Source organism: Poecilia reticulata, linkage group LG14 (assembly GCF_000633615.1).
Source record: "Poecilia reticulata strain Guanapo linkage group LG14, Guppy_female_1.0+MT, whole genome shotgun sequence".
In the NCBI taxonomy this organism is placed as follows: Eukaryota; Metazoa; Chordata; class Actinopteri; order Cyprinodontiformes; family Poeciliidae; genus Poecilia; species Poecilia reticulata.
In genome coordinates, this window is record NC_024344.1 from 26,240,768 (window position 1) to 26,251,706 (window position 10,939).

Sequence of the window (10,939 nt, forward strand, 5' to 3'; positions counted from 1 at the left end):
AATTGAGAAAACAAGGTCATTTTTGACCTTGAAAAGTTGAAAAATTGCTACAAAAAAACTACAATTTTGAGAATAATCTCAGAAATATTCAAGAAAAAATAGACATTTCTGAGCTTTAAAAGTAAAAAAAATGGAAGAAAAAACTCAAATGTTTAAGTTTCAAAGGTCAAAGATAWTCAACTATTAAAATTTCCCAACTTAATTTTTCTAAATGATTTCTGAGGCTAAAATCAAGTCTTCTGACTTTAAAGTAACTTTTCAAACTCAGAAGTTTCCCATTTTTTTCTGGAAAATTTCTAAAATTAATCTCAAATTTTTGAGGTTCGTTCTAGCAAATTATTGACTTTTCAAACAGAAGTTTAGTTGTTTTTTTGCAGAAATATGAGACAAATGTCAACATTTATTTTTTCTCTAGCAATGTTTTTAAATCTAAAATGTACTGATGTTTTTTTCAAGACATTTTTTGGATTTTCCAAAATCAGAAATTTCCAATTTTTCAAAGACAATTTCCGAGATTAATCTCCAAATTTGTGACTTTTTCTAATAGATTCCCGTCCTTTCAAGCTCAAAAACATTTCAGTGTTTTTCTAGAAAATTTCTGAATTAATCTAAATGTTTTTATAGCAATTTTTTGATTTTTCAAGTCAAGAAATGTCCTTGTTTTGTCTAGAAGATTTCTGAGAATCTCAAAATTTCAGATCTTTTTTTTTCTATCGACAGTGGCCTTAATAGACCATCATATATGTCAGTTGGAGTCAGGAAATAAAAAGCAAAAATAGTCTTTAAAATAGTCCGAGGCTTAGCTGCGACTCTGAGAATCAGCAGGAAGGATAAAATAATCAGAGAAATATGCTTGKAGCCCAGGACWGTGTGTCACCTCTTTGCTCTGCAGCTGTGGAAAAACGCTCAGCAGCTCGCAGAAAATCCACAAACCAGATTACAGCGAACGGCTCGGCAGCCATGGTGGCGCGGGGCTTACGCTCTCACAGTATTTTAACTTTCATTACGGCCGTCCAACTCGTTGGGAAACAGAGCCGCAGGAAAGAAAACGGCAGAGATTAAAGTTCTTACATCCTCAGCAGAATGCGCTAAGACGACAGCCTGGCAGCGTTTAGTGTTTTAAAAACTCGCCGGGTTGAAGAGCTTCTCCAGGGGAAGAAATGGAAAAGTGTTGATAWTTTCCCTGGATGTTCCCAGTAAACACAGAGCCATCCTAACTCACATTTCCACCATAAACCTTCTGCAGTTAAAGCTAAAATWTTCAATATATTCACCACAAACACCTGCAGGGGGGGCTGTTCTCACATTTCAGTATTTCAGATCATCAAACATACTTTAATATCAGACAAATATAATCCAAAGATGAAAACTGGTCATGCTGGTCGTGTCACCCGTGGCAACAACTCCAGCCATCAGGGGTTTCCCGCTCTGTTTAATAGGGGCAAACGATGCTTTCTGTTAAACAACCGAAGTAGTTCAACGAAACATGTTTATTACACTTTTTGCTGAAAATCAGATTTCACCTCCTCAGTTCTGAGCTCCCGTTTTAGAGCTCTGACACTTTTATGCAAATAAGCTGCTGGAAGCCACGCCCCTAACTCAACGTTTACATGTCAAAATGGCTGCAAACAGATGAGCAACGATAAAACCTGGGACTGTAGGATAAACAAACCAACCGTCCAACCAATAACCAACCAACCAACCATCCATCCATCCATCCATCCATCCATCCATCCATCCATCCATCCATCCATCCATCCATCCATCCATCCAACCAACCAACCAACCAACCAACCAACCAACCAACCAACCARCYAACCWCTGGACAGAACCAGTGAGCATAGCGCCACCTACCCCGTACACCAGCTCCCCGACCATGCCGTTCCAGATCTTGGTCTCTGGGTCCCTGGCGCCGTACTTCCCGTCCGGGACGATGGCGATCTTGTACTTGATGCCGATGTGTTTGGCGATCTCGGAGGCCAGGTCCACACAGTAACCCTCGTACTGGTCGTTGCCCTCGAACGACTCCCAGTTCTTCTTCAGCATGACGTAGGGACCCTCCTACAAGACCAGTGAAACCAGCGCGTCAAACACAACACAGGCTGGTGTGTTGTGTTTTCATTTATTCTACTGGTGAAACAGAGAAACAGTMTTTTCTGTRTGGAAGCCTTTAGCTGGCAGAAGTAGAAACTAAATTCAGCAGCAGTATGTCATTRCAAAACGCAAAACTCATTAAAACAAGAACATTTCATTTTAATTGGATCAGTTYTATATGAYGGAGTACTATAGCGTCAGGCTAAGATCTTTTTCTTTCAATGACAAGAATAAAGTCATTAGATGAATAAAGATGCAACGCTACCAGAATATAAGTCAGAAAGTTRCAAGCAAAATGTCATTTTAATGAAAAGAAAGCTTCAATAGAGTCAATAAGATCTGACCGGCTCAGCAAATCTGGACTTTCTAAATAAACTCAATAGTTTAAAAAAATGTCAWAGTCAAATGTCAAGCTACTGATAATTTGATGTGTTAAAAGATGAATATTTCCTTTTTTGTAAAACCAGTAAAGTGTAACTTAACAAGATGCTCAACATTATGTTTAGGAGTTTTCAGAAAAGTACTTCCTCCTAAAATGAAGACTTTATTCTGGTGTTATAACTTTATTTGTAGTAACATGAATAAAGTCACATTATTCATATTGTTACCAATGATACCAATTATTATCCGTATAAATAATGTCATTTTATCCGTCATTTTATTCATGACGGATAAATGCGATAGGATATGATTTAGTTCCAAGTATGGAAGTGGAACAGATCGGATTTTTTGTGGTAAAAGATCAGAACCRGGTCGTCCAGGACGTTGTGAAAAAGTGGGATTTGGGTTTTGTGAATGTGGTTTTAGACTCGGGTTCGGTTGGAATCAGGTGAACTCAGTTTGGACTGGAGACCCGTCAGAGGGAGAGACCGGTGAATTCCTGAATTTTCTTTGGGTTGTTTTGGCATCAGGCTCTACTTCATGTTGGTCCGTCGCATTAAATCCCGGTGAAACAGACTGAGGTTCATTGGTTCCTRTCGGACGGTTCACCAGCAGCATTCCTGCCGATTAGGAACCTTTKGGGTTTCGGAGTTTTTCTGAAGGTCACTCCAGCGACAGACGGAGCGCCGGGTCGAACCRCCAACCATGTAATTACTGAGCGGCTCAGTCTACTTCCTGAGGCGGGGRGAKTCACGCTGGGGTTAATTTAGAGACACATTACAGGTGTGACTGTAAAATCCCCCCGCTGCTTTACTGCGACTCTTCATGAAGGCAGTTTGTTAGTGGAGCTGATCTGCCAAACCCAAAACATTCAGTTCCTAACATCTGAGCTGCAGGAGAGAACCAGAACCAAAACCACACACCGGGTCTCACCTGGACCACTGCTGCATCTCCTCAGAGACTCGAGGCTTTTCTCTGCTCACGTTTCCAACGTTTGTTCACAAAGTGATGGAGAACAGAACCGAAGCCGGGTCAGACTTTAGCAGGAAGTGGTCAGAAGAACTCCTTCTGCTGCTTTCCGAAGGTAATTACTGAGATCAGAGCGTTTATAATTATTACCTGAACCTAATGACGGTTCAGCACAGAACAGAACAGAACCGGCTCCAGAATTCAGCTCAACYGTCTGAGACTTTTATTTACCGTGAGATAAATTAAATGTTACATAAAAAAAAGTCTGCTTATAATTTTAAATAAATGTCCACTAAAGATATTTGTTCTCATGATTAAAGAACCATAATTTTATTTCTGTTTTTAGATTTCAACATGAAGAAAATAAAGTGGACGGATACATAATCTTCTACTGGATGTTGATTTTATTTCCTCTAATGTTCATTTATGAATACTTAATGCCTTTACACTGTGAGCTCTTCATATCAAATTACATTTTCTGATCCTGAAAACGTGGAACGTTTCCAACCCAACAACAACAAAAGCACTAAGAGACAGAACTGAAGATCTGTTTAAGATATTAAAGGCAAACTTAGGTTTTAACATGAATTTCAGACATTTTAAGGCCTGTAATCCTCTCCACTCTGACAGACATCAGTGACTTTCTGACGTCTTTAATGAAAACAATTATGTTTTGTAAGAAACCATCCTTCACATTAAGCTGGTCCGTCATATAAAATCCCAATAAAATAYGTTGAAGCAGATAAAACTGCATCAGTTTGAGTGGTCCGGTTCCAGTTAGTTTCAACGGGTTCTGGATGGATCGGAGTTCTGGTCGTTTCTGGAAGCATGGTTCTTGAAGGCCGGTTCTGACAGAACGGTCCGTGTTTCTGGCACAGGAAGAGAGAGCGATCCTCCACAGTCTTCACTTTAAAGGCCAACATGGCTGACAGCCTGGTCAATAATCTCTGCTCCGCCGGCGTCTAATGAGGCTCCTGACACGGGCGGTCCAGATCAAACACACGACCCGGCCCGCTTCATGATCCAGATCCAAACCAACATTCCGACACGTAACCAAACAGAACYCGTTTGCTCAGCGCCACGCCGGCTTGTTTGGGTCCGTGTTCGGTGTTTGGGTTTGTGTTCAGGACAAACGGTCTGTTTAGTCAGGAGCGCTAATCAGCACCAGATCGACGGTCCAAGCGACCCGGCGACACAGAGAGACAGCGCTGACTCACCCAGCAGCCTCTTCATGCATTATTCCAGTTTTTATGTCATGAAGCTGCAAAACGGTTTATTGGGCTCCGGTTTGCTGCTGCAGGCGTTGAGCTGCAGAGGCTCAGGGATCATCCTCACTGCAARCAGKTTCTGCTCTCAGAGGGACCARCTATTAAATATCGTACCACTAAAAACTAGAGCTTTGTTTTAGCAAAGCTTTCATTTCTTCTGAGTGATCGACTGAACTCATCTTGTTTTCATCTCGTTAAACTAAAAGTCTTCTAGATTTAGTGAATTGTACCTGTTATTTACACCATTACATTTTCTATTAACTGTAATTTCTGCAATGACMAAAGCAAACAACAATGACCAAATGATTTTGATCACTTTTCATATTTTAACTGTTACAGTAAATGATCATGTCAAAGTAATTATTTCTTTTCTATCATAAAATAATCACATGTTTCTTTTTAGTTTAAGCCGCTGTGTATAAACACAGCGGGGCTTAAAGCTTTCAGAAGACAAACAGGAAACATCAGGATATTTTACAAAGTCTGTTCCAAACACGACCGACAAACACGCTGATCCGACATCAGAAGCGGCGCTGAAAGGAAGCCGCCTCAGAGAAAGAGTAAAATTATGCTACATAGGAAGGTGATGGATCTGAATTGGTGTGATTATGGGAGCATTAGTCTTTCTAAGCTGTTTTAGGGCTTACAGGGAGTCCTCTGAGTGTGTAATATACTGTAAGTAAGAGCAGGTAKTCTGACAAAGTGACAGATTTAGAGCAAACAGCAGTTCTGCTACTTTGCAGACCAGGATCCATCAGTCTGGGAGAAAAACATGCAGTTTTACACCTAAAGGACCAAAAACACACACACACACGCATGCACACACACAGATCATGACTGTGAAGAGACGTTGGGACTGAAGAGACGTCCTCCATCCTCTGAAAAACAACAAAGCCAGTTTCTCCCTCCATATGCATCCCCCCTCCCTCTCCTGGGACTCCATTACGGCTCTGAGTGTTTCTGAACAGGGATCCATTAACATGGCCGCTGTCTCTCCTCTGCTCTGGTTCTTCTGGGCCTCGTTTGGGCTCGGGACGCAGAGTCCATCACTGCCACTAAGGCCTTTCATGTCCCCTCCTGTCCAACTGGGGACCAGTTTGTTCAAATGGGCTGAATAGAGTGAGGAAGCTGAACTGACTTTAYTTCCTCAAGGTGCAAAAATAGCTGAGAAATAAAACATTTCACTTTAACTGCTAAAAATGAAAAGTTTGAAGATTTTTWAATCTATTTTTAATAAAAAGTTTTGCACATCACTGCTATTCTTGATCAGCAAGTGACAAAATGGATCTAGAAGATTTTAAGCAAAAGCTAAAAACAGGAAACGTTACATTACTAAGCCTAAAGAGAGCAAAGTCATGTTTGAGAGTGTTTAAAACTGATAGAGGTTTAAAATAAAATGTCGGATTTACTTCAGGTGTCCAGAGTTAATTAATCTGATTTTTTAGAGCCGATMTAAACTCTAATGTTTCTTGCTGWGGCRTTTTAGCATTGAGGTCGCGCTTATGAGAAACTCCAACTCTGTTTTTCAGTCAGCTGTCTCTTTYCAGCGCTTAGCGCTAATAGCGCTTAGCATTTATCATCAAATCATTGGCGGAAGTGAGAGCATTGCGCAACACAAATAATCATCCAGCCGGAGCAAAGTGCACWAAACAGTAAAACAATTTAATGGAGCTGATTAATCGCTACAGYCATAGYGTCYTRATTAAGGCTGCAATTGAAGCGTGGCACAGAAAAAAAATTATTGATATAAACCTTCAAAAGAAGCAAGTTTTGGAGAAAAGAGAAAAAGTGCAGTGAGTGCAGCGTGCTAGCTTACCATGATGGTCGTCACGATAACGGTTCGGTTGTCCATGCCTGTGGTGTCATTGGAAAGCTGCTGGGTTTCCTCCTCCAGAACCAGTTTGTCGTCACCGTTCCAGTAGCCGATCTGCAAGAAAAACAAAGCATCAGAACCAGAACACCCAGTTCTAACTGACTGGGGGATTAATTATTAATATTACTGAAGGAGAATCACAGTTTACTGGAGATGTTCTGGGTGACAGAGCAAAGAATCTCAGTACAAACAAGACATGAAGATTTATTTATTWGCTTTATGAGTTAAACAGTCTGATGCATAAGCCAAATAATTTGATCTCGACTAAAAAACATCCATAATTTAATTAGTTTTATAAAACCAATGCCATGAATGTCAGACTGATCACCTCAGATTTGGTTTTTGCAGGACATTTGATGTCAGATGATGCATTTAGCTGAACCCTGGAAACATAACTGCAGTTCCAGATTATACCGACTGGGTTCATGTGTTTGAAATTTTATGTAAAAATMATAATTACTGGGTTCTGATAAGCTTATAGTACATTAAAAATAAATTCAGATATAGAAAAATAAGTCAATACTTGTAAATTAATCATTAAGTTATCCTCAGCGATTAAACAAACTGTAATAAAATTGTCAAGAGAAGTTAAACTGATTTTATTTCAGTTCTCACTCATTTTTAGAGGACCATCATCATTATCATACATGTGGCCATTTTTCACATGCTACCACACTAGCATTAGCATTAGTGTTCCATCATTGGCTGGTAAACATAATTATGGAGGAAAATCTGGGGTTCAATTCCTGACCTTCCGACCCTTTCTAGTTCATGTCAAAATACTTTTATAAATCCATAATTGTAAATGTAAATACCAGAATCTGCATAAAAACACTCATAATGCCCTATTTTAAAATAGCTCAAAGTGCATATATATATATATATATATACACATGTTGGAAACAGTCTTAGAACTATCGCTAGGAAAATAAATGGTTCTCCTGGATTGGCTGCTTTGGATACTCCAGCCTATAGCATGTCAGCTAGCATAGCATYTAGATAGCCTATTTCAGATTTCAAAGATGGATTTTAGAAATGCTCTACAAAACAACCCATGAATAGGTGGAATATGTACGAACGAATACTAAGCCTGGAATAACCAGAGGTCCTCAAATTTATTTTAATAATTAGCATGAGCATCTCACAGTATTGAGCTAATCATGATTAGCTCACGATTAGCTAATTCATGCCTGAAATTAGCTAATTTCAGGCATGAAATGGTGTGATGAAAACATTTTATTCTAGCATAAAGTTGAATAAATAGGATTTTACCACATTGTTAGCAGTTTAGATAAATATGGTATAAAGTCTTACTTAGCATMAGCAACTAACATATAGTGGTTAGCATGAGTAATTGTTTGTTTCTGATTGACCATTTCATTTAGCGAACCACTAGTCCCCGATTCCTTCTTTGTTAGTTCTCATGTAGTTAATCCAGCCTTTTGGTTTTTAGGTATTATTAAAACATTTTGCCATTTAGCAGCACATCTGTAGCATCTGTAGCATCTGTAGCATCGGTACCATCGCTACGTGAAACTTGACATTTGAAATTTATTGTTTTCCGTTGGCTTAATCTCACTCTAACTACACTTTCACGCTACTCTCTGATAAAATCTTCTTTTCGTTCTCCAGATGCTGCGTCCTGCAGCAGCTTCCATCCTGTGATGCCACTTAAGCAGCAACTTAATGACTAATTTTTGAAGAGCTCTCTTCGTCTGTAAGAATCTCCTTCCARAGGTCATCTGGGGTCAAAGTGACTGCCAGGAAGTGACATACAGGATATGCTTTGGTCAGAGCATCGCCACATCGTGACCAGCGAGCGTCGCAGAAATTTATGGTAAAAAGCCGAAATGTGAGAAGCAATATTGTGTCAGACTGATATACAGATCATAGAGGATGCAGAGGCTGTGACAGGCGCTGTAAACAGCCATAATTCAGACAGAGTGGAGGCGGCGGGACCGGGGCTGGCGGCGTTCGGCCTCAGGATGATTGAAGGACATGCAGAGTGTGGGGGCAAGGCTCTGACCTAACACAAACACACACCAACACCCACGCATCCAGGAGCCGGCCAAAGCAGCTTCTGATTGATGGGAACTCCTCTCCTCCACCAGCATACCTTGATTGCCTTCTGTTTCACTTCATCCTCTCCCCATCACTCTCTCAGCCGCTCCCGCCTTCGCCTCCATTTCTTCCACACRCATCCATCCTCTCAGACCAGAGGCGGAGATGCTGCCCAAGGCTGTTTTTTACACCTCACTTATGATAACAGAAAATGGCGCAACACGCATTAAATCCTACCAACCCCAAACCACTTCATCCATCACCGCAGCCTGAACACATCTCTGATACTATTCTGATTTACAGGCAGTGGAGAAGCAGAGCTACTCTTAACACTGACCCGTCTGTTAAGCAGCTGATGCTGCAAAAGCTGTGAGCAGCTACAGGTGAGATGACTCGGGCATGTTTAGACAAAGGCACAAGAAATCAATAAGGGAAAATCCATCCATCCATCCATCAGAGCTGCTGCTCAGCCTATTTATCAAAACGGCGTCAAAAATACATACAATATACTATATATGTACACACACGCTACAGCATTTGGCACATCAACAAGCCTCTGCCGTCATTCAGGCTCGATATTAATCCATCCATCCATCCATCAGAGCTGCTGCTCAGCCTATTTATCAAAACGGCGTCAAAAATACATACAATATACTATATATGTACACACACGCTACAGCATTTGGCACATCAACAAGCCTCTGCCGTCATTCAGGCTCGATATTAAAAGAGCAGAGTTGGTTTAAYGAACTGGTGGGCACTGCTAGCTACTACATTAGCTATGCTAACAGTAAAACGCTAACCATAAACAGTTCCACTGACAATAAACTGCTACACCAACATAGTATTTTGAGRAAGCTAATGCTAAAGCGCTAACTTCAACCATGTCGATACCCACCATCTATCAATGACACAACATGAGCTTATAGCGCCTCCACAGGCGTAAACCTGTTATTAAACTCCTATCTGTGCGGTTTGTGCTTGAGGAAGTGATTCTTTGGGTTTTTATTCATGCTTTCCTTTTATTCATGCTTTCAGTTTTACAGCTGACTCTGGTCAGAAAGCACGCTGTACATCAGTAGATTTTAAACGGTTTACAGCAATGCATTCTGGGAAAGCTGGGAACCAATCTGGACCCAGAACGTCCATGTGTGTCCAACCTATAATGTTCAAGATGATGATTTGAAGTTGTAGAAATCTGTGGCGTTTCTCTTTCTCCATTATTCCAGATTCTGTGCAACAAAACCACTAGCAGTGAAACGAGACCAGAATCAGAACCAGAACTAATCCTGWTCAATGAGGCGGTTACAYGCTGCTCACGCATTGAGCCCATCCTGTGAAGGTGCTTATYGTTATATAATGGAAACACATTTTATCCACAGTTCAGGTCAGAAGTGTACATCAACTCATCGTTTAAATGAATGTCATTAATTTGGAGCTTTTAATGAAGCTTTTTAAATGTTTTTACAAAATGGGAGCAACTGGAGGTTTATTTWMAATTTTCTGTCATCCACTCAGCATGCTCATAATGAMTCAAATATTACTCTACATTYCCATTAATATTCTCTGAACAGATTGTACCCTGATAACAGTCAATGCTGGAGATTAATTATGTTGTTTACACAGGGTTAGTCARAAAGTGTCCGGATTTAATGTTCCAGGTCACTCTCACCTGAGAAGACAGGAAGGAATTAAAACTTGGAAAGTTGTAGAAAAATTATTTGATAAATTGTTATGAACAACCCAGCTGCAGAAAGTCTGGGAAATTTTCACAGGACTCCAGCAGGAACTTGCTAAGAGATCTGAGTCRGACAAATAACGGGACATCGTCGGTTAAAACATTCAAATRAGAAAGATTTAGTAGCTATAGATTTTTATAAGACATTTGGAGATACTCCAGRACCTTCAGCATCACTTATCAATGCCAATTAGTTAAAATGCACAGTAGTGTTGTTTTAAAACTCATCACAGTTGTTATCCTGTAATCCTTCCACTCTGGAAAAAAAAACTACTGAAAGAAAATCACTAAAAGCCCCAAATTAAGTCTGAGACCTGGTGCTCGTCTTCAAGTCTTACCCTTCTGGGTCCGTTGTTCTTCAGCTCAAACACGTCCATGGAGTAGTTGATCCTCTGACCAAACTCGTTAAACTCAACATTACCTGTTAGTCCCTGCAGCTGGACCTGCGCACAGACACACAGAGTGACGTCATGCAGAGGGGAACCAACCAACGAGACCTGCACCTATTTATCTGAGCCACATCCACAGAGCTGGCCCACAGTTGGCTCTTCTTAT

At 40.5% G+C, this 10,939-nt stretch overlaps 1 protein-coding gene across 1 annotated transcript in view; it reads right to left on the bottom strand.

The window, feature by feature from the left end:
- The window catches only part of LOC103476350 (glutamate receptor 4-like), a 100,882-nt gene that overhangs the window by 38,038 nt on the left and 51,905 nt on the right, over positions 1 to 10,939 (bottom strand). Inside the window, exons 7-9 of the mRNA XM_017308529.1 lie at positions 10,723 to 10,887; positions 6,529 to 6,639; positions 1,855 to 2,061 (exon numbers count right to left, since the gene is read on the bottom strand). Of these exons, the coding sequence (XP_017164018.1) occupies positions 1,855 to 2,061; positions 6,529 to 6,639; positions 10,723 to 10,887 (483 nt within the window). The remainder of the gene's footprint in view (positions 1 to 1,854; positions 2,062 to 6,528; positions 6,640 to 10,722; positions 10,888 to 10,939) is intronic.